The sequence below is a fragment of the Prionailurus viverrinus genome, chromosome B3 (genome assembly GCF_022837055.1).
Source record: "Prionailurus viverrinus isolate Anna chromosome B3, UM_Priviv_1.0, whole genome shotgun sequence".
NCBI classification, from domain to species: domain Eukaryota; kingdom Metazoa; phylum Chordata; class Mammalia; order Carnivora; family Felidae; genus Prionailurus; species Prionailurus viverrinus.
Genome location: NC_062566.1, coordinates 15649537 through 15674842, shown reverse-complemented (window position 1 = coordinate 15674842; position 25306 = coordinate 15649537). Strand labels below are relative to the sequence as shown.

General features: G+C 36.2%; 1 protein-coding gene across 7 annotated transcripts in view; it reads right to left on the bottom strand.

Moving 5' to 3' along the window:
* The window catches only part of TJP1 (tight junction protein 1), a 255244-nt gene that overhangs the window by 63435 nt on the left and 166503 nt on the right, over positions 1 to 25306 (bottom strand). For all 7 annotated transcript variants that reach the window (XM_047862421.1, XM_047862418.1, XM_047862419.1 and 4 more), the window contains 2 exons: positions 18464 to 18520; positions 64 to 188 (listed from right to left, as the gene is read on the bottom strand). In XM_047862421.1, coding sequence (XP_047718377.1) covers positions 64 to 188; positions 18464 to 18520 — 182 coding nt within the window. The remainder of the gene's footprint in view (positions 1 to 63; positions 189 to 18463; positions 18521 to 25306) is intronic.

The following is a 25306-nucleotide window of genomic DNA, read 5'->3' as shown; positions in this document are numbered from 1 at the left end:
CCAGTGACCAAGGGTAGGAACGGTGCTTGTAACATAGGCACCCAAAAGAGCAAATGCACTTACTGTAGCTGTCCTTCAGCAGGTCCCCCTTTCAGAACATCTGAGATTACTATTGACGTTTCCCCACTCTGAAAATGAGGATTATCTCTTCCACCAGATATTGCAATTCCAAATCCAAATCCAGGAGCCTAAGGTAATAATTATAGGAAAACAATGCCAGTACGAAAAATAACTATTCATTCTATCACACTCTATAATCTAAAAAAGTTTAGATATAAAAATTACAATCTTTTTTTTTTAAATTTTTTTTTTTAACATTTATTTATTTTTGAGACAGAGAGAGACAGAGCATGAATGGGGGAGGGGCAGAGAGAGAGGGAGACACAGAATCAGAAGCAGGCTCCAGGCTCTGAGCCATCAGCCCAGAGCCCGACTCGGGGCTCGAACTCACGGACCGCGAGATCGTGACCTGAGCCGAAGTCGGACGCTCAACCGACTGAGCCACCCAGGCGCCCCTAAAAATTACAATCTTATTACACCTTACACCTATGATCCAAACACTTGGGTAGATTCATATCAGAATGATCTATCCTGGTATGGGAATGCATGTTCTAATAAATGCTGGACATAAAAGAATATTAAAAACTGACAATTACATGAGTGCTTTTTAAGTACTAAAATACATTTAAAAATTCTCAACACTGAAATCCTGGAATTTATTTTTGATTATCAAAAGGGTTCCTGAAGGTATTGGCAGTATACTAGTGTAACCATCACAAACACTGGCAACTAACTTATAGAATAAACAATTAGTATAAACATCTGATGCCATTTTGTATAATAAATTAACACCTGTGAAAATCAAATATGTTATTTCACCTTCCCTCAATTATGCTAAAAACATCTTTAGGAAGTAGTACATTATAATCATGTCTTACATGCACATTGCATATAACAAAGTAGAACCATATCAAACCTTTTAAAATATGTTTTTAATTAAAGGAAATAACACATGACATACTTCTAAATGAACTGAAAATCTTAGTCACAATGACTAAAGCCATACCAATACAAAAAAGAAATTCAAAATATTTCCAAGTTATTAAAAAATTAACTAATCTTACAGAAATCCACACCATTCCCTTGAAATTAAATGAAGTATTCAGAGTTGTCTAAAGAAACATCAAATATTTTCCTAGGGTTCCAGAATCGCTAAAGCAGAGGAGTATGTTTTCATATAACACTGTATTACACTATGTACTACAATCTAAACCACCTGAGGAGATAGGCTATCTAGTCCACAAGAGAGGAGACTATATCCACCACAGACGAGGCATATGTCATGACCTCCCCCCCTTCCTACCCCAAAGCCTACTGAAGTAACAAGAACGAAAAAAGAAAAACTCCTTAAAAAAGAATAAACACCAGTAATTCCACTTGTAGGTATATACCCCCCCCAAATGAAAACATATGCCCATACAAAGACTTAAACCCAAATGTTCATAGCCTCATCATTTATAATAGCCAAAAAGGGAAAAACAACCCAAATATCCATCAACATGGATAATGTTTATTTATCCAAATGGATAAATAAAAATGTGTACATCCATACAATGGAATAGTATTTGCAGTAAAAGGAAATGAAGTAGTAGCACATGCTGTGAGAGAAGCCAATCACAAAAGACCATATACAGTATAATTCCATTCACAAGAAATGTTCAGAAAAGACAAATTCAAATCTGTACGTGGTGTTGTCTAAAACAAGGGACGGGAAAGGATGGAGAGACTGGGCAGTAATAGCTTATGGTACAGTATTTCTTTTTTAGGATAATGAAAATACTGAAGGAATGACTGGTGATGGTCATACAACTCTGTGAATATACTAAGAACCATCAAATTGTATGCTTTAAAGGGTGAGTTGGATGGTATGCAAATTATATTGCAATAAAGCTAATGCAAAAAATGGTTAATGCTGAAAAAAAAACCAAACAAACAGGAAAACATCTAGCTAGCCAAAAACAATGGCATCTGTCTGAATCTGTCTCCTTATATATCTTCCCAAAATAATATAAGAACAAATCACTACACAAAACCATTCCCTTATTATAACTTGAAGACAGACAATATCCAAATTTCAAAACAGCCAGAAACAGGCCTAAAATTTCAAAAATAAATGATTAGCATGAAACACCTGTTAGCACAGCATTAGAAATATAAGAAACTACTTTACAGAACAAATTCAAATACATCTGAAAACCTACAGGAACCAGACAATTCCCTAGGGAAATACACAATTATTGAAATGACTCCATCAGAAATTAAAAATGCAATTTAAACAATGTAATTTCTGGAGAAGAAATAGAGAACATTATGAGGGAATTATCCCACAAAAAAAGCACCAGGAACAAGATGATTTCATAGGAGAATTCCACCAACTTCATGGAAGAATTCATAAGAGAATTCATAGGATGATTTCATAGAATTCATAGCCTCAAAGCTCCATATAACTCGTCCAGAGCACTGAAAATGAAGGAAAGCTTCTAAACTCTTTTTAAAAAGCAACTAGAATACTGGTACCTAACTCTGATAGTGACTGTCCATAAAGACAGAGCCCCACTACAAATACTAAAGCCCATCATGATTTATGTATATCTATCTATACAAAAAGTATTAAGCCAAAAAAGAGCAAACAAGGGGCATATAAATACTCCATGACAAAGGGATTTATTATAGGAATGCAAGATTGATATATAAGGAAATTCGCTGGTATCATATATCCTATTATTAAATTTCAATGGAAAAAATTTTTATGATTATATCCAAAGATCCTGAAAAGGACTTTGACAAAATCCAACATTCACTAATAAGAAATTTAAAAAAATGAAAGAAAATGCATTCAATTGTAACATGTTGCTTTTTAGTAAATTACATGAAGAAATCCAGTTTCATATACATATGTAATTTAAAAAAGGAAGAGTTATTTTAGTAGCCCTTTTAGGTAATTATGGATATTGTTTGATCTTAAACCAAAACTTGGTATCAGTTTCTTAACAGTCGCAATGCACAATCTGAATACCAATAAATATTTTGTACTGTTACATGAATATCCATTGGCCAGTTTTACACTTTCAATGGATATTTCACCCATCATGATTTTATAACAGGATGCCTTAGTCATTTGAAAAATACTTAAAGCAAATTATTCTTCTGCTTTTTTTTTGTTTCTCCTTGGAAGAGGCTCAGACTAATCTTTTTTTTTTTTTTTTTTTAATGTTTATTTCTGAGACAGAGACACAGCATGAGTGGGGGAGGGGCAGAGAGAGAGAGAGAGGGAGACACAGAATCCAAAGCAGGCTCTAGGCTCCGAGCTGTCAGCACAGAGCCTGATGCCGGGCTCGAACTCACAAACCGTGAGATCATGACCCGAGCCAAAGTCAGTCGCTCAACCGACTGAGCCACCCAGGCGCCCCTAGACTAATCTTTTATTCTATGTACTTTTATATTGTTCATTTACATCTTGCTTGGTAATTCTTTCATTTAAAAATTTAAAAGTAACACAAAAAAATTATAAAGAAATGCTGAAAATATCAGGAACTTTCGATGAGAAAGAGATGAGAAGATATTTTCCTTAAGGTTTTACTTGTGAGCCAGTCTAAGTGTAGTTTTTGGCTGCAGTGAACCACGGTCGAAAACCTGGCCTGCACCACTGCTTCTGTGCAGCTCCAGCACTTAGTAAGGCAGGGAATTCCTGGATTAGTGCTTGCTACAGTTCATTTAATGATTACCCAGATGTCTGTGATCCCCAAATCTGGCTGGGGATGAGAATCATTTGAGAACAGTTTCAAAGTGCTTGCTGATGTACAACCCCCCACCTCATATCAATTAAATAAAACCGGAAGAGGGGAGCTGGCAAGCATTTTTTAAAAAGTGATTCTAATGGACAACCAGGGCTGAGCCCCCAGCCTTAAATGGTTTGTGAACTTCAGACCAGGTTGTTAATCAAGAACCTTCAAAGCTCTCTGAGGTACCTGGGTGGCTTGGTTGGTTAAGTGTCCGACTTCTGATTTTGGTTCAGGTCCTGATCTCACAGTTCATGAGATGGATCCCCACATCAGGCTCTGTGATGACAGCATGGAACCTTCTTGGGACCCTCTCTCTGCCCCTCCCCTGCTCGGGCATGTGCATTCTCCCTCTCTCTCAAAATAAATAAATTAAGAAAAAAAATTCAAAGGTTTCAACTATTCCACACTTCCCCTTCCCTCTACCTTCACCATTGTCTTATTTGACCTTCCCAATAGGTTTCTTACCTCCACCTACTTACAATTTACCTTCCCCTCATGTTTGAAGGGTTATCATTTTTTTAAAGTTTATTTATTTTGAGAGAGAGAAAGAGAGAATGCATGTCAGCATGAGGAGGGGGAGGAGAAGAAGGAGGAGAGAGAGAGAGAGAGAGAGAGAGAGAGAGAGAGAGAGAATGAATGTCAAGCAGTCTCTGTACAGATAGCATAGAGCCCAACGTAGGGCTCAATTCTACAAACCGTGAGACCATGACCTGAGCCAAAATCAAGAGGTGGACGCTTAACCAATGGAACCACCCAGACATCCATGAAGAGTTACCATTGTAAAACAATCTAATCCTGTCATTCCATTGGCCATAGGTTCAAATTCTTTAGTATGAAGCATTGTGAAATACAACTCCAACTTGCTTCCCAGCACCCTAGTCTTTGCTCTAAACACACAGAACCACGAATACCTGCTTAAGCATGCCATACATTAGCAAACTCTATTTTGTATCTCCTCTCTACACCTAGGATTCCTTTAGCATCTCATCAGTCTTGCAAGTTTCAGTTCATTAAAATCCAAGTTTGGTGTCATCCCATTCGTAAAACCAAACCACTTTTCCACTAGTAGAAGAGATATACACTTCTACTTAACAAATGGCACTGTAAAAAGCCTGGGGTATCAAGGCCCAGCCTGGGAGGGATTCACATACTCATCTACATATTCCAGCTAAGAACAACCCTGCAAGGGCCTAACACAAAGTGATTTGTCAACAATAACAAACTAGGGACTCAGCTGGTTAAGCGTCTGACTTCAGCTCAGGTGAGTTTAAGCCCTGTGTTGGGCTCTGTGCTGACAGCTCAGAGCCTGGAGCCTGGTTCGGATTCTGTGTCTCCCTCTCTCTCTGCCCCTCCCCTGTTCGTTCTCTGTCTCTCTCAAAAATAAATCAACATTAAAAAAAATTACAAAAAAACAATAACAAACTAAAACAAGTATATGATTAATTATTCAATTTAATTTTAATTAAATTCCCCTTTATAGAAAGCTGTCTTTTTTTAAACTAGCACTAATTTGAGCATTAGCAGCTCAGATTTCTAGAATAAACAGCCATAGTATCATGGATTCTGAACCTTCCTGAATTCTCAAATAAAAACAAGCAGGGCAACTGCATGATAAATAAACAAACAAACAAAAAAACCACAGACATTTACAACAAATCCAGGTAACCAATAAATGCTCTTCAGGTATAAAACACAAGCAGTCAGGGCTGAGCAACCAGCTATGAGACTTGTGTGTTCCCAATACCTACGTGGAAGGAAAGCCATACAGTGTCTGACATACCTAAGACCTAAAGAACCCCCAAATAACTGATAGGTATTCTTCACTGGAAAGAATGGCAGAACAATTTGAGAACAGCAGTGGAAACTGGGAGGGATTTCCCCTGCTCTAATAGTGGGTGAGAGCAAGGAATCAGGCAACAGAGCCTGAATCAACTGGAGCAGTGTGACCCCTAAGAATTCTCAACACTGACCTATCAGGCCTTTCTGGACAGGGCCCAACACTGTGGAGAAACTTTTGGCAGTGTAATCAAAGTTGGGCGGGACAGGAATAACAGAGACAAAAGAGAAGGTCCAGATAAAAGTGTGCAAAAGGCAAATAGCTAGGAAATGTCAGAAAGCAGCAGTAAGGTTTTTTGGCCGACATACATGCAAGTACGTGTACAAACACACACAGGAAAACAGCCAATTTCTAAAGAACTCAAAAGAACTAATTTTATATAAAATGAGCAAAAAAAAAGTTAACAGGATCAAATCCCTTACAAAATTACTATAAATATAGTGAGTAGCAGAATAATATCCCTACAGAAAAGGGAAGCATGCCAGAATGAGTGTTCAAAAAAAGAGGAAAAAACGACCAAAACTGTTACTATTAAAAAACTAAAAGGCATAAGGAAAATAGGTAAGGCATGAAAGAACATAAATAAGAATTAGAAAAACTCAAAAATGAGTTGACAGAATTCAAGAGCTAATTTATAAATTTGAAAGTCATTTTTGATAGGAACACAAGACCAAATAAATACTGTAAGAGAAAAAGAAAGCAAAAACAGAAATCTTTTTAAAACCAAAAAAGAAATGATGCATAAAGTTTTTTTTTAAATTCTGAAAGAAAGTAGTATTGCAAGATAGGCAATAGAGATACAACATATGTACAGCGGGAGTCCCTAAAAAACTAAACCAAAATAAGGGAAAAGAACAATAAAACTGGTAAAAAACAAAAACAAAAACAACTTAACCAATACTATTATTTTTTTAATTAAACTACATACTCAAAGGATGCATACTGCTGTAGATATGAGAGTTATCTGAGAGTATCAATTCAGAAAGACTAACACCAAAGATCTACCCAAATAAAATGATTATATTTTAAGGAAAAAGACTCTCTGACACCTAGGCAAAAAAGCTCCTAATTTATAAAGAAACTTAGATTATCATCACACTTGGATAGCAAAATGTTATGCCAAAGATAACACAGTTAAAATACTCAAAGGAAACATGGGGTGCCTGGGTGGCTCAGTCAGTTAAACGTCAGACTTCAGCTCAGGTCATGATCTCACTGTTTGTGAGTTCGAGCCCTGCGTCAGGCTGTGCTGACAGCTCAGAGCCTGGAACCTGCTTTGGATTCTGTCTCCCTCTCTCTCTGTTCCTCCTCCTCTTGTGCTCTGTCTCTGTCTCTCAAAAATGAATAAACAGTCAAAAAAATTTTTTTTAATAAAATAAAATACTCAAAGGAAACAGTAAGCCAAGGATTTTACATCCACTAGAATGGACAGAATGGAATGGATAAAAGGCACACATGAGCTAATAAACATGCAAAAACAAAGAATACCGTTTTCATGATCTTCCTTAAGAATCTAATAGAAAATCACTTTCTGACAATCAAAATAAGAGACACACAGAGAGCACTGGTGACAAGCATTAAATATATCCTTACTTCTAAGATTAAATGAGGATTAAGGGGTGAAAGGATTAAAGTATGTAATAGCTATATGAGCTACATATAGTAAAAATCTTTTTTTTAAATGGGGAGAAGAATAAGGATAGCATGTGTAAAAATTTTTAGCATTGTGTTCACTAATCAAAATTGCCAGTGGCAGAATGATTATTATTCTTCACAATCATATGCTCTGTACTGGACTTACTAAATGACTAACATGGTTGCCTTCCCAAGGGATTTTCAAAAGAAATGCAAATTGGTCCATTTTTTTCTCTTGTATTTTTACAATAAACACTTTGTAGGTGTGCCCAAAGATAGCTGACTTTTACACGCTTATATGAGAAATGTCCAGATAATGTTTTTTTATTATGGTGGTGAGGGAAGGGATTAAAGAGAATACATACAATCTCACGTATTTGTGCACACAAATATACAGTTACAGCTTTTGGATGGAAGAGAATCAAAGAATTGTACTTTCACCATATTTTATCCTTTTGAGACCATAAGCACCCATGAGCAGCAATAGCTTAAATGTTTCTATCTTTGCCTGGTAGGGAAACTGAATTTATGATAAGAGGCCTGAAATCTGTTCAGTTTCTTGTCCAGTTTTACTGAACATTAACTATGCCCATTCCTTTATATATCATTATGACTGCTTTTGCCTTGAGTAGTTGCAACAGGGATCCTATCTATGGCCCACAACGCTGAAATAATTTACTATCTGACCCTTTACAGAAAAGGTTTGCCCAGTCATGTGTATTAAAGCATTTTTTGATTCCTTAAAAAAAAGGGAGGTGAGGGGAGGAGTAGTTCCTAAAAGTTGACTTAGCTGCAGAAACATCTGGATAATCTCTTTTCCAAACATTCTTCTCTGTTCTCTTTAAAAAAATTTTTTTAATGTTTATTTATTCTTGAGGGAGAGAGAGCCACAGCAAGAATGGGGTAGTGGCAGAGAGAGAGGGAGACACAATGTGAAACAGGTTCCAGACTCTGAGCTGTCAGCACAGAGCCTGATACGGGGCTTAAACTCACTCATGAGCCATGAGATCATGACTCGAGCTGAAATTGGATGCTTAACTGACTGAGCCACCCAGGCGCCCTTCTTCTCTGTTCTCTTTAAAGATGCCCAATTTTCTAGTTACAGATTTCCCTTGTTACTGTCTATTTTTTCTCCTGGTTTTCCATGCCACATTTTTACAATCAGCTAACTTAAACTTTCCTAACTTTTTTTGCCAATTACAGTTTAACTCTTCTCCACTTGTTCTTTCAATCAATCCTCAACATTCTATGACACCTGGGACACCTGGGTGGCTCAGCTGGTTAAGCATCCAACTTCAGCTCAGGTCATGATCTCAAAGTTCATGAGTTCAAGTCCCGCATCAAGCCCTGCACTAACAGCTCAGAGCCTAGAGCCTGCTTTGGATTCTGTGCCTTCCTCTCTCTGCCCCTCCCCCACTCGGTCTTTCAAAAATAAATTTAATAACAAAAAAAATTCTATGAAACCTATTCTAATTGTTTTCCCAATGGACATTGGGATCACAGAATTTTAAAACCAAATAGATTCTCAGCAATCATTTGATTCAACTTCCTTTTTACAAATGAAGGCAGAAGGTCGGGGGTCCTATGTGTGCCTCTACTACTTTCAGATTATGACTTTATGTAGGACCTCTGTGGACTTGAGTTCCCTCACTTAAAAGAGATTAGGATTCTATTAACTCTGATACACTTTGATTCTATGAGGTTTTAAAGGCCTGTTCAAAATTAGTTAGTGCTGGGGTGCCTGGATGGCTCAGCTAGTTAAGTGTCTGATTCTTGATTTCAGCTCAGGTCATGATCTCACCATTCATGAGATCAATACCCATGTCAGGGCTCCACACTGACAGCATGGAGCCTGCTTGGGATTCTGTCTCTCTCCCTCTCTCCCTCCCCCGCTGCTCATGTTCTCTATCTCTTTCTCAATCTCAATAAATAAATAAATTAATTAAGCTTTAAAAAAGAGAGATCAAAAAGACCCTTAAAGCAGTTTTTCTACCTATCTTGGTAGTTCTCAGAATGTTGCTTAAATTATCTTGACTGTTAGGTTGGTTCCTTTTTATCTTTGTGTCCTTAAACAGTCCCCTGGCTACTCAAATTGTGTGTGTATGTGTCCCCATTTATTCTCACACTCTCTAACAATTCTGATTCTCAATCTGTAGCTTCCATTTCTAATTCCTATTCTATTTTCTTACTCCCAGCTTCTTACAGGACACCTCCAACTGCTCTTCTCCAAAACTGTTATTTTCTCCACAAAACTGACCTCGCCACCTATGTTCTACTCTTAAAAAAACACCAAAAAACAAACAAAAACACCAAAAAACAACAAGACCCAAACTTGGGCTGCTTCCTTACCAAACTTACTTCTTTTTATTTATTGCATGTATAGGTAGCTTATGTGACAGAATTATAGGAGTTCTGAATTTCAGAAATTACATTCCATACACATTTTTTAAATTTAAAATTAATTTGACATATAAATGGAAAAAGCATTACATGCTAAGTCCAATGACCTGGGCTCAAGTTATAGCTTTTATGCAGCATTTCACAAGACCTATCTGACAGTTTACTTTGTGTGCTATGAACACCTTCTTCACAGAACGTTAAAATGAAGAGTTCAAAACACTTAACAATGCACTCTACCAAGGTAAACAATGGCTTTCAATCAGCTAAAACAAGCCTACCTTAGTTTACATGTTTACATCAGTGTAAATGCTTACTTTATACCCATCTTATACCAATTTGGCGCTACTTACCAGATATGAAGGATTTCTCCCCCCTCCCCCTGCCACCTGCTCAACTTGGGACAAGTTAAATGAGATATAAGTCACATAACATAAAATTCACTCTTTAAAATGTACAATTCAATGTTTTTATGTATTCAGAGGTGTACAACCATCACAATTAATTTGGCAACATTTTCATCACCCTAAAAAGAAATTCCTTACCTCTTTATAGCCATCATCCCTCTATGTCCCCAATCCTTTTTTTTTTTTTTTTTAATTTTTTTTTTCAACGTTTATTTATTTTTTTTTGGGACAGAGAGAGACAGAGCATGAACGGGGGAGGGGCAGAGAGAGAGGGAGACACAGAATCGGAAACAGGCTCCAGGCTCTGAGCCATCAGCCCAGAGCCTGACGCGGGGCTCGAACTCACGGGCCGCGAGATCGTGACCTGGCTGAAGTCGGACGCTTAACTGACTGCGCCACCCAGGCGCCCCAATGTCCCCAATCCTTAAGCAACCACTAGTCTATGTTCTATTTACCTGTTCTGACCATTTCTTATAAACGGAATTATACAATATATGGTCCTTTGACTGGCTTCCTTCACTTAGTATAATGTTTTCAACATTTATCCATAGTGTAGCATGTATCAGTGTAGCATGTATTAGAAAGACTATACTTCCCCCCACCGTACTGTCTTGGCACCTTGTTCCAAATTTACTTCTTATTCAGTCACCTCACTAGCTGACACATTTGACTGCTCACCCTTAGAATATCTCCTAACTAGGTTCCTTTCTTTTAACTTTTACCCTTAATTCTTTAATATACAAATACTCAGATAATCTTTAAATAATGCTTTCTAAGAAAATAAAAAAGATGACCAACTCATTCCTTTAAATTCCTAAATAAGAATTTGCTTAATTGTTCAAAGGATCATAAAAATACATATGCATTTTCTAAGAGAGAACATCTGAAGCTAAAGAAAGTGTAGGTGGGTCACGGTGGCAAGAGGGGTGGAACACAGGACCCTCTGAATGCCATTAGCATCTCAAGCTACAGACCTGCACTTCCCAATGACAGCCATTAGACACATCATGAGTGAGCACTTAAAACGTGGTTAGTCTTACCTGAAATTGTGCTGAAATTGCAAAATGTACATTGGTTGTGTAAGAGTCAGAATGAGAAAAGCTTACCAAGTTTTGAATATTGAGTACATATAGAAAATGACATTTTAAACAAAATTTTATAATCTTATTTAACTCAATGTGTATAAAATATTTTAACTTCACCTGTATTTTACATTTTTTAATGTGAAGACTAAAAAGTTTTAAACTACAGATGTGGTCTGCATTTGCATTGTATTGCTACTGGACAATGCTGCTACACAGATTTTCCCTAAGAGTGACTTTATTGAACAGGCTGGCCTTCTAGGGAATTAAGTTTTATTGGGCATAACCAAGTACCAAGCACCAAAGGGATAGGAAATTGATTAAGATTTCCTAGCCTTAAGAAAATTATAATGCAGTAGGAGAAGGGATAGACAACAACCAACCAAAGGAATATATTCATCTGTCACTGAGGTCAATGGGGAGACCAGAATCCATGAGGCAAGGAGTTCTGCCTGTTTTTGTTCTCTATGCTTACAATAGAGAGAAATACCAAAAAATTACTTAGCCTTGAATATTAAATAGGATTTCAGTGGTTTCTAGCATTCTAAGGTGAAGAAAGTTTCCTCTGAGAACACAAACAGATGAGACAATATGGAAGCACATCATATATTATTCTTGACAATAAATAGGAGAAAACTTTAAGAGTTTTAGTCCACAGTAATTTTATTCTTTCAAAAGAAGTTACTTCCACCTTTCTTATCACTGACTGTCAGATGTCAAAGAATATGATTTGACCGTATTTGGCAATACTCAGTATCTATACTACAAGTTATTGCCGAAAGCATACAGCCTCAAATTATCTTCTTTACTCACCACGATTGACAAAAACCCATGAGCTCACCTCAAGGAGAATGACTTTCTCCTTCTTCTGTCAATGCTTCTTAAAAATGCAATGCCAGGACTGCCTGGGTGGCTCAGTTGGTTAAGTGTCTGATGCTGGCTCAGGTCATGATCTCAAGGTTCATGAGTTTAAGCCCCACATCATGCTCTCTGTTGTCAGCACAGAGATTGCTTCAGATCCTGTCCCTCTCTCTCGCTGTCCCTCCCCGCCACTCTCAAAAATAAACAAACATTAATGAAAAAAAAAAACCCACTAAAAAAAAAATATGACGCCAGAGGCCATGGTCCTCCATTTCAAACTGGAACATTTTAAAAACGCGTATTAGGGGCCCCATTCCAAACCAAATGAATCAGAACCTCTGTTCACTGGGGGATGACCAAGTTGACTTCTCTTTATAATAAACCTGGAGAGCCACTGCTCTAAGTCAGTTGTCAGCAAACTATAGCCTCCAGGCCGAAATAATAAGTAAATAAAGTTTTACTGAAATATAGCCATACCCACTTGTTTACCTACTGTCTGTGGTTGCTTCTGCAATACAACTGTAGAGTTGAGTAGCTGTGACAAACTTATGGTCTACAACATGTAAAATGTTTACTTATCATCCAGCACTTCAAAATACATTGTGCTGATAATGCTCTAAAATAGTTTAAATCTTACTACTCTGGATCAACTCAGAACACCAAAAGACTGTCAGATTTGAAAGTACTGTTCTGTGGCCTCAGAGAATGAAGTCAACTGAATTATGCTTTGGCATATATGTCTCAATTTGCACTGACAGGGCTAATTTTAAAAACCTTCAAAAAACAATTCCTGAAAACAAAAAACAAAAAAACAATTCCTAGAGGGATGGTCTTTGAAGACTTCCATTCTGTCATAGTCTCTGTGATGAGGCCCAGAAGCAACACAGGTCTATGTTCCCAGCTTAACAGTGAACATGTTTAAAACCAAAGAATTATTAATTATAAACTCATCTCTATGTATCTTCTGATGACATTTTTCTGGGCTGGTACCTTTTTTTTTTTTTTTTTTTTAATGTTTATTTATTTTTGAGAGAGACAGAGACAGAATGCGAGTGGGTTAGGGGCAGAGAGAGAGGGAGACATAGAAGCAGAAGCGGGCTCCAGGCTCTGAGCTGTCAGCACAGAGCCCAACATGGGGCTCGAACTCACAAGCTGTGAGATCACGACCTGAGCTGAAGTTGGATGCTCAACTGAATGAGCTACCCAGGCGCCTGGGCTGGTACCTTTCTCATAGCAAAAGAAAACTGAAGTATGAGAAGAGATCATCTACAGAACAGAACTACACTCATCTTCTAAATAGAAAACTCAGACCTGCCTGATTATTACACCTACCACGAGTTGGTATGATACTTCTAACACACTTAGAAAACTGGATTCTGTTTTCTCAATATTCAAGATCTTTTCCTACTTTACCTGAGCTAATGAAATACAGATCTGTAGTAAAATGACTTAGCATTTCCCCACATCTGAAAACCTAACAAAACCAAGCAAAGCAGCAGAAAGGAGAAACAAACTTAGCTGATCTGTGTCTTCTTTTATTTACACTTAAAAGGTATGAGGAAAAAACAAACATGTGATAATGCCAAATTATCTCTACGGTTTTGAGTGATCTAGCTTCTACCTAAAGAAATTATATAAGGAACAGCAATTTAAACCCAATGTAAGCAAAAGAAAGGAAATATTAAAATAAGAGCAGAAATCAATGAAACAAAAAATAAAGAGTATTGATGAAAACAAAATCTGGTTTTTTAAAAGATCAATAAGACTGTTCAATCACTAGCTAGATTGACCAGGAAATAAAAGACATAAATTACCAATATCAGAATGAAAAAAGGGACATTATTACAGATCCTACAACATTAAAATAAGGGAATATTAACCATTTTATATCCATAAATTTGACAACTTAGATGAAAGGGACAAATACTTTGAAACATACAAATTACCAAAGTTACCCAAAAAACTAATAAAGAGATATGTAACTTGAATAATCCTATATAAAATTAAAGAAACTGAATTTAAAGTTAAAAGCCTTCCCCCCCAAACACACACACACACACACACACACACACACACACAACACACACAAAAATCCCTCCTGGAGCAGATGGCTACACTGGTGAATTCTAAATTCTATCAAGCATTTAAGTAAGAAATAACATCAACTGTACAAGAACTCTACCAGAAAACACAATAGGAAGAAATACTTTCCAACAGCTGGTTTTGAGGCTAGTAGCTTTCCCTGATACTCAAACTAGAGAAAAACAATATAAGAGAAAAGTCTAGCAAATCAACCTATTAATATATAAGATGGAAAATAAATCACAACCAAATAGAATTTATCTTGGGAATGCAAAACTGTTGAGTATTCAAAAAGCAAGACAATGATTATACCAACAAACTAGTAAGAATACTCATTTCCTAACCTCAGGCACTACTTGTAAAAACAAAGTACTGGCGGGGCACCTTGGTAGCTCACTTGGTTAAGCGTCTGACTTTGACTCAGGTCGTGATCTCACGATTCGTGAGTTCTAGCCCTGTGTTTAGCTCTTTGCTGACCTTAACCTGATAAACAGCATATACAATAACTTGACAGTTAACATCATACTTAATGGTGAAAGACAGAATATTTTAATCTAAAATTAGGAACAAGGCAAGGAGGTCTGCTCACCATAATATCTTGGAAATCCTAGCTGGTGCAATAAGGCAAGAAAAAGAAACTGCATACAGATCAGACCAAAAGGAAGAAATAAAACTGCCTCTATTCACAGATGCCATGACTACATAGAAAAGTTGTAAGTTCATTTATTAAAAAAAAAAAAAAATCAATAGTATTTCTACATATGAACAATCAAAAATTTAAATGAAAAAAATACCATTTACAATAGATTCAGGAAACATGAAATGTACTTAACTAAAAACCTAGCAAAATGTGTGTAAGATCTGCATGCCGAACACTATAAAACAGTAATAAGAAAATAAAAGAATGGAAAAATACATCATGTTCAAAGTTTGGAAGACTCAGTATTGTCAGTTCTCCCTGAATTAATCTATAATGTAATAAAAATCTCAGATTTTTTTATTTGACAAACTTACTCTAAAATTTGTGTAGAAAAGCAAGAGAACTAAAATAGTCAAAACAATTAAAAAAAATAAATGTGGAGGATTCACACTACCTGATTCCTACACCTAATATAAATCTGTAATAACAAATGCAGAAGTGACTGGCAGATGGGATAGACACACAGGATCTACAGAACAGACTAGGGAAAGACCTGTTTTTGACAAAGGTAGAAAGCATTTCATGAAGAAAGGAAAATCTTTTCATAAACAATGGCCCAAAAGTTTGTGGACATCTGTATTAAAAAAAAAAAAAAAAAATCCTCTGCCCACATGTGATAACATACACAAAATTTAACTCAAAACATCCAGAAAAAATCCTGTGACCCTGGGCTTAGCAAAAACATCTCAAAAGCATGATTGATAAAAGTAAAAACTAACAAACTGGACTTTTATCAAAATTTAAAACTTATGCTCTGCAAAACACACTATTAAGAGAAGGAAAAAAGCAAGTTGTAGACTGGGAAAAATATGTGCAAAACAATATCTGATAAATAACTTGTACCCTGAATATATAAATAACTCTCAAAACTCAGTAACAACCTCAGTGCACCAAAGGACACAATCAACAGAGGGAAAGGCAATTCCTGGAATGAGAAAAAATATTTACAAGTGATATATCTGATAAGGAGCTAATAATATTCAGAACATATAAAGAATTCCTAAAACTCAACAACAAAAAACAAATAACCCAATTAAAAAATGGGCAAAGAACTTGAATGGATGGTAATTTTATGTGTATTTTACTGCAACCAATACAAAAACAAACAAAAACCCCCATAATACCTCAATATTAAGAAAACAAACAACCCTATTAAAAGTGGGCAAAGGATTTAAATATATTTTACCAAAGAAGATATATGGATGACAAGCATACAGACCTTAATGTCCTTAGTCTTTAGAGAAATGCAAACTAAAACCACAATGACAAACACACTACACAACTATTAGAAGGGCTAAAGTTAGGGGGGCAAAAAAACCCTGATAATATCAAGTGTTGATAAGGATACAAAAGCAACAGAACTCTTATACACAGCCAATGGAGATGCAAAATTGTACAGACCATTTGGTGGTTTCTTATAAATGTTCACTTACCATAAGACTCAGAGCAAGCCCATTCCTAAATATTTACCCAAGAGAAATGAAAAGTTATGTTCATACAAAAACCTGTACACTATGCAGAATTATAACCACAAAAAACTGCAAAATATCCAAATAATTCTACATCCATACAATGGAATAATACTGAAGCAATAAGGAACTAAAAATAATGGAAACAAGAGAAACTACTGATACAAGCAACGTCATGGAGAAATCACAAATGCATCAGGCTGAGAGTATAAGAAGTAAGCGCTGAGAGTATAAGAAGCTAGTCTTAGAAGACTATATATTGTATGAAATCATTTACCTGACTATATGGAAAAAAAACACACCAGTGGCTACTGGTAAGTGCCGGGGTAAGGGAACAAAGTTGATGACAAATGGGTACAAGAGAAAAGTTTCAGGTGATGGGACAGTTCCGTATTTTGGTTGTGCTGGTGCTTACATGACTATACGAATTTATCAAACAGAAAACTGTACACAGAGGATAAATTTTACTATATGCAAATTATACCAATAAAAGCAATAAAGGTGTTAAGAAAATGTAATGTGATAAAATAAAATACATAATACAAAATTATATCACAACCAAACACTTTTAAGGTATGAAGTTATTTTATAACATGTTTAATCTGATTTAAAAATGCTACCTAATAGCACGTTTCAAACAGAGTGGCCATATTTCAGCCTTAACAATTAAAAGTTAAGGTTATTGTTACTTAAATGATTTCTTCTACCACTTAGGGAGACATAAAAAAAAAAGTCAACCATATCTTATCTGAAATCACTGTTTTTTAATAATTAATTTACCCATTATCTATTATGTTCAGATTCAAACATATACAAGATAATCAGGGGCAGAGTTCAGGAACTTAATTTACATACCCCTTTCTATTTTCCTAGTAATGGATACAGCTGGTAGAAACAGTAGTGTGAAGTATTTAAATATTCTCTAATCTCTTTCTATTCATTCTGAAGAGTTAGCTCTTTTCAAAGCAGGACTGGGGAGAATTATGGAAGGCACTTCCTTCATGGTAAGCATAAATAGGTCCCATTAGCCCCATTTTAAACCTATGAAAACCCAGGCTCCAGCAGGGGGTTATTAGATCACTTACTCCTTCCTAAAAGAAAAGAGGAAGGAACTAGGATTCAAATTCAGAGCAGTCTCACTTCAGACACAAAGCTCTTTTTCATTTTCTTTTTTTAAGTTTATTTATTTTGAGACAGAGACAGCCCAAGTGAGGGAAGGGCAGAGAGGGAGGGAGGGAGGGAGGGAGGGAGGGAGGGAGGGAGGGAGGGAGAGGGAGAGAAAGGGGGGGGAGGGGGGGGAGAGAGAGAGAGAGAGAGAGAGAGAGAGAGAGAGAGAGAGAGAATCCCAAACAGGCTTCATGCTGGCAGCACAGAGCCCGACAGGGGGCTCAAACTCAAGAAACCTTGAAATCATGACCTGAGCTGAAACCTAGAGTCAGATGCTCAATGGACTGGGCTACCCAGGTGCCCCCCTCAGTTTTTTTAATTTGGGAAAGAGAGAGTGCACATGCACCAGTGCAAGGGAGGAGGGAGAAAGAGAATCCCAAGGAGGTTCCATGCTCAACGTAGAGGATGTGGAGCTCAATCCCATGACCCTGGGATCATGACCAAAATCAAAGATACTCAACTGACTGAGCCACCCAGGGGGCCCCAAAGCTCTTAATCTTACCCAGCTTACTGCTATTTGCTCTCTGTCCATCTGCAACTGCTTAAACAATAGCTTGGATCTACATGTTTCAAATCAAAAATATCTTTTAAGGTTTTATTACTCACACAATCTGTTTTGATTTTAACCCTATAATACCTGCACATATATTCAGAAAGTCTGAAGGAGTTTACAGTTTATATCAACATGCAATGTGTTTTATCTGATGATTCAAATTTTTAAAAATAAATCACTTACTTTCTCAAGTCAGGAATAAAATAAACCAAATATACAAATAATCACCAAAAGGATATATGAAAAAGTAATCACGTTCACCTCTAACCTTAATAAAGAATTTATTGCAACTCTAATTTTAAACAAAGGAATATAGAAAAGTTTTTTCCCCTTTCTTCTGACTTCCTGACATCTGGCTTTCCTCTATTGTTTTCCAAAGCTGCCAGTATCCTGAGTTATACACAGATTATTTACTGCAACAGAAAACTTACCCTGTGAAGCGTCACTGTGTGTTGTTCCCATATAGCTGTTTCCTCCATTGCTGTGTTCTGAAAAAGGAAAAGAAAAACAAATCATTTCTCTGTTAAGAAAATGTCTTTAATAAAGTGAGTGAGATAATCCAGCAAACAATTCGCACACTGAAATACCAAAATTCATGCTGTTAATATTAGATATTCTGAAATGAGTTTAATAATTATGGAAGGCTTTTGTTTGCTTTTTGTTTTTGTTGTAAGAGACAGGAAACTACACACAGGAACTTCCTTTGTTTTTAACTTAATTTGGACAGATGCTGCTCTACATTCATTTCATGTCAGCTCAAACTGGCATTCAAGCTAATTCTGTAGTAACTTTATACTTAACATCAGATAGAAAAGAATAGAAGTTGGAATAGTACTATTTTAAAATATCTGATGACACATAAAACATTAAAAAGCATTGCGCAGTGTAACTGTGCAAAGGAAGGAAAAGTCAAATACTTTTTAACTCAGTAAGTATAAATATACATGTTACCGGAAACTAGATAAGACCATTAGATATGTTTGGACATTGGTTGCTTTAATATCACATAGTTAAACACTACTGCACCATCTAGTTTCAGTTTTGCTACAGAATTATCTTTTCAAGCTCTGGTTATAACCCTTAAGTAAAAAGAAAAAAAAAAAAAGTTTTTTCTAGTATATGTATCGTGGTCACACAAAACAAAAAAACAAATTAACTACAAAGTATCCCCAAGAATCACCATTAAATTAAAACAACACACCTTCAATCCAGGTACTACTCAAACCATAGTGTAGCTCAGGCTCACCTCCTGTCAAGAACCTCTTAGTAAAGCGGGAAATAAGTTACTATTCAAGGCATTAGCACTAAAGAATTAAAAAAAAATTTCTTAGAAATTGGGTTAATTGCTCTTAGAGGCTTAAATAATTCAGTCTCTTTTAATGTTACCATTTTATGGAACTGGGGTTACTAAAAATATATTATATTTACAAACTTTTTTTTTTTTTAACAAAGTCCTTTCCAGAATTAACAAAAAGCTGGGTAAAAGGGGAAAATGCTGAGCATGACATTCTCAGAACATCACAGGTAGAAATGCTGATCACTGCTAATCACTGTTAGAAATGCTGATTTCACAAGTGAGATCCGTCTTCTATCACACTGCTGTCATTTAGCATCGTGAGAATATGCCCATCAAGGTACCATGGACCCATTTCTCCTTTCCCACAACATCTTTAATCGAAGATTAATGCCACTTTAGAAAATGAATCCCTTTAAGGAAAGCCTGTTTCCCTAAATTCAAAGCAACTAGATTAACTTTCCTGCCAGATGAAAAAAGAGGGAGAAAGGATCTCTCTGTTCACTCCTGTAGATAAGAACTACCAACCTTACCAGAGTTTTGTTTCAATCTTCCAATCAAATGCAGCAAAACCTCCCTTTAATGAAACTCTGCTAGAAACAAAGCTGTTTTGTTTTTTCACAAAAATTGACCAGGATTTAATGTATTTAAAAAAATTCCTCCATCAATGTGAAGTAACGATGATATGAGTAATTCTGCTAAACATCGAGAGTCCTACTGAAATATACATGATAAAAATATCTGCAATAATTGCCAGTTTGTCCAATCTTAGCTGACTTATTAAAAATGAGAACTGCTTGCATGGCTCTAAACTCATCTATTCTCAATCCACTTTAACCAGCAGCATTGCTTCAACTGCCTTTTCAATCCCTTTCATATCAGTGCAAAGGGAAAGTGATCTGACAACAGACAAGTACCTTGATAACATATTCTTTGGTATGAAGCAGCTTATCATCCTCCATATGATTTTAATCACCACAAGTTTTCCATTTTTCAAAAGAGTATTAATCAAACAAGGAATTCATTTAATGTTAAGGAGGGTTAAACAAGGAGGGTTAACAAGGTTTAATGTTAAGGAGGTTATGAAACAACATATATTGTTATTCTAATTTTAAACATGAGTAGTAAAGGAGGCTGAAAAGACACAAAGTGTTAACACTGATCATCTTCAAAGTGAAGGGATTAGGAAGAACATTTTTCATTAGGTATTGTATCTTTTTGCTTTCCTTTCTTTATTCCCAATCAGAATAAACTGTCAGTGTATTTTAAACCACATTCACCAAATCCCCTTGGAAACTTCAAATATCTTTATTAACTTTGTTTTAGGAAACCAAGTAATATTTAAGGAAATTATTTTGTTTTATTGTTAATTATAAAAAGTAGTTATTCAACTGTTGGTAAGGGATCTGTTGGTAAGGCCTTACTGTACAAGCCTGAAGAAAACTGCAGTAAGAGAAAGTAATTTTGTTCAGATAAGGGAAAAACTAAAAATCCTACAACAACTGTCTGGCATTCCAATCAAAATGAATATTTCTTCAGAGGGATTAGAAAAGTACACATCTCAACTAACTCAATGGCTTCCCAAAAAAGGGTAGTAATTGCTCATTCTCTGTTAAAGCCAAACATAGCCTTATTAGCTTGATTTATCACAAGGGAGACGTATGCAATAGAGATTGAGACATTTAAAAAAGGTGATTAGTCAGGCTCTTGACCAGCACATCAAACCAATTTAATCCACAATATGAATGAGTTATTATGCCTTGCCAATCCTACCACTTAAACCACAAAACAACAACAAAACGTAGTCCTAGTTTAAATCACGAAGCATGTCCTCTCCTCTCCACTCTCTAGCCTTTGGTTTCCTTCAGTGGCAGAAGCAGCCAAATTCTATCCATGTTTGTTTACATTACCAGGTAGACCTTACAAGGAGTTCTCCATGAATAGAGAAGAGAATAGATGAATGAATGGGTTTATGATAATGCAAATATAGTCAAATATAATGGAAGACTCTTATTTGTCAGGATTCAAGTATCCATGGCAAAATTCTTTTGACTTTACTGTGTTCAAAAATAATAATAAAGTGGGCGTGGGGGGGTCTTACAGTGAATCACTCAAAATTGAAGGCTAAAAGTGATATGAAACAGTTTTTATACGAATAAACACGACTTTCGTGCTGTTGGTTTTTTTTTTTTTTGAGACAGAAAGAGTGCATGCGTGCACACAGATGCACAAGTGGGGAAGGGGCAGAGAGAGAGAGGGAGAGAAAATCTTAATTAACCAGGCTCCACACTCAGCAGGAAGCCTGACACAGGGCTCAATCCCAGGACTCTGGGATCATGACTGAGCCCAAATCAAGAGTCAGATGCTTAACCCACTCTGCCACCCAGGCACCCCTATTAAACACTATTTTTGTAAGCGCTACTAAAAGAAAAAAAAAGTTCACTAATAACAGAATTGTGATGCTTTAGAAAAAGGGGGACAGAAGGTTTCTTTTGTTAGAATACCTAAGAGTACCTTACGTTTTCACTATGACCCCTTCTGTAGTGTTTTATCAAGTTCATCTATTACCTATACAAATACATGATGATTAAACTCAACATCCTTATTGTAAAGTTGCTTCTCGTTTCTTATTAAAAACAATGCAAAGCTGCATAACTTGGACATGGATCTTCTGAGAAATCTACAGTCTCATTCCCTGGGCTTTAGGAGACCAAAGAAAAAGTGTTACTACTTTAAGCACAATACCAGCACTATTATTCCCTAGTAACCTGGAAAGATGCTGTTACACGGAAAATGAACTAGATGAGAAATACTGAGATCAGAGCCCAAATCTGCCATACTGGATAGGTGACCTCAGTTTTCCTTACCTATAAAATTAAAGAACTGGATGAAATTATCTCAAGTAAAAGGTTCTTTCTACCTCCAAAATTCTATTGGACTATAATTCTAATTGTAGTCCAATTATAATTCCAATTTCAAACTTGCCGCAAATTCAATTATTAGTGGAGTACTGAAGACATCAGGAGTGACTGCAAATTGTGACTACTGGATTCTGAGTTATGAGTACATTTCTAAGTCAGTATCAACTGACTAGAATCACAATTTCTGAAGAAGCAAAAAGCTGCATTTCAGAATTTGCCAAGAGTTTGTTTGGTTTCTTTGTTCTAAGATCCAGCTGGCAAAGACACTACTCAGATCACCAACTCTAAAGGGCTTCCTGCCAAAACTTCAGATCCCCATTCTAGGCAGTTTTGCTGTCCTTTAGGGATGATTACAGATTAAATGGGGAATAGACAGGAGGACACAAAAACTGACAAAACAAGATGAACCTATAACTGGGAGAAAACCAAATCCAAAACAATAAATAAGGCAACTATTCTACAAACGAAGGAAAAATCTTACTCCTTAACATTATCTAGACACATAGCAGGATTTATAGTCAGTTAAATTTTACTGCTATAGCTGTAATTTTAAAAGCAACCCATTCATTCATTCATTCAATCATTCATTCAACAAATATTTATCAGATATGCAAGTGGTGTGGAGGCCAAAAATAGGTCCCTCTTCCTCTCTAAAGGGCTCAAGGAGAAAGTTTATAATACTACACACATGGTGTAGAAGAGAATGAAGATTCTGCCTGCTGTGAAGATCATAGATAGGAGTCCCTGAGAAAACAATGGTCAAGTTCAAGCTTGGAGAATGATCAGGAAAAAAAAAAAACTGGGGAGACAAGTTTCAGAAGAAACATCACATCAGCAAGGTTGTTAATGCTGCACATAAAGTTGGCTGTGGGATGGCTGAGTTGTACGATGTGTGGATGAGGAAAGGGTTAAAAAGAGAAGTTGCAAAAGTTCCTTTACAATAGGCCTTGTAATATAATGCTAAGGACTCTAAGCTCAGTGGGAAAACACTAAGAAATTTCAGGCAATCACATGACATAGCCCAAATTCATTCTGAAGGCTGTGGAAGATGGATTTGAGGTAAGGAGACCAGTTAGAAAGTTAAGGTGTAAAGAGGGAGAAGCTAAAGATGGCCAACTGGCATCTTTAGATGGACAGCTGAGTGGAAAAGCAGGAAGAAGAAAAGATTATAAATTCAGTGTTAGACATCCTAAATGGAAGGTGCCTGTGGAAATACTGAAGCAGAGATATAGGCAATAGGAAGCTAAATATACAGGGCTGAAGATCAAGACTGAGATCGCGAGTAGATAAGGATCTAGAAGTAATCAACAAAGTAGTGTTGAAACCAAGAGAAAAGATCCAATTACGCAAGGACTAAGATGACCCTGTGGACTACAAGTATTTGGGGGGGGGGGGGGGGGTGGGGACCAAAGGAACAGCCAATGAGGATAGAGGAAAACCAATAAACTAACACAAAACATCATTTATTGCTCGGAGAGTACACCAAAACAAAATATAAAAATGGAAGCTATGACCTTTAAATATTAAATATATACCTAGACTAGTTTAGTCAGTACTATCTCTTAAATGAGGCAGCTGAACACTCTTGACAACTTGCTGTCCTCCATTAGGAAAATCAAGTAGTAAAGGAAGGTGCTTTCTCTGGAGTCCTTCTGTGAACAGAGCTGCTACACTGAATTATTTCTAAATTCTTCTGCTCTCCAAAGTGTTTTTGTTTTGTTTTGAGTTATTTTCCACCCAAAATAAAATGCAAGATCATCTACTGAGATCAGGCTGAGCCAGGAACTTAAAAAATACAACCTAAGTTTTAACGAATAAAACAGATAGATGACCGCTGACCTCCTTGGCCTTATCAATTAAGTATTTAATTTCAACTGTGATCACTGATATACAAATGAAATACAAAGAAAAAGACTAGAGTATGTGTTAAAAAATAGGGAAAATAAGCATTTGGATTAATCTGAAGGGCTGTCATGTGAACTCTCAAAATAGAGATGTCCAAGAAGTAGTAAAAAATGTCCTTCAAGTAGTAAAAGAGACAAATCTAAAGCCAAATGAAGAGAGGTCTTGGAGACACTCAGGGATTCAACAAACTTCTCAAATACAAGTTAAGAATTCACTAAGCTTAAGAATTCAAATAATGATCAAAGTAAGAGTGCAGTCTCTCAATAGATGTTGAGTTGGATGACAGTTGGATGACAGTCTCCATAGAAAGGAAGAAAATTTAGTAGCTAACACCCAACTATACTCAACAAGAGTTAAATTTTCAAATACTTTTGTCCACTCTTTGGTTGGCAACTTAGGGGACAAATGATGATAGATATGATTAGAAAACGTTAACAGCTAGAAGACATAAAGTATAAATGGAATTTTTTGGTTGATCAAAGTTGGAGGTCTCTGTAAAATATAAGTTTACAAATAAATCTTTGCCCTGTCTGTCCTAAGATCAATGTGAAAGGATATCAACTTAACTAAGTTACCATTATATGCACATTAAAAATGACACTTTCTCATCTGGGACAGTTACAGACATGCTAGAAAACTGTGAGTGCTTTCCAGTTATCAAAAATAAAACTATTTTTAGGTAGACATTTTCTAATGGCCTGAAGATGGATAAAAAGACTTCGAATTCTTTTCAGGTAGAAAGGGGAAAGGGACTGAAGTGGCAGGGAGGACTATGGAGTGATATTTCTAAGTGTATCTTTTTGTGTAACTCTGACTCTCAGAACCACAGTATTCTTTCTATAAATATATATCTATATGTATGTAAATATATACATATATATACACACACCCTTGCATATCAAAACAAAACACACACACATTAAAACACAGATATGGAGATATGGGAAATTATCCAAAATGGAATACAAATAATAACAAGTATGAATCTAACTGTATTATAAATGAATAATGTGATCACATGAAGAAAGCCAAGGAGAAAACACAAGTAAGAAACTGTAGTTTTAAAACAGTATCCTGACTGAATGCTGTAAAGCCAAAGACAAAAAGAATTGTATAGAAATTCTGTAGCCTAGTTAGTCTTTCTCCTGGAGGTA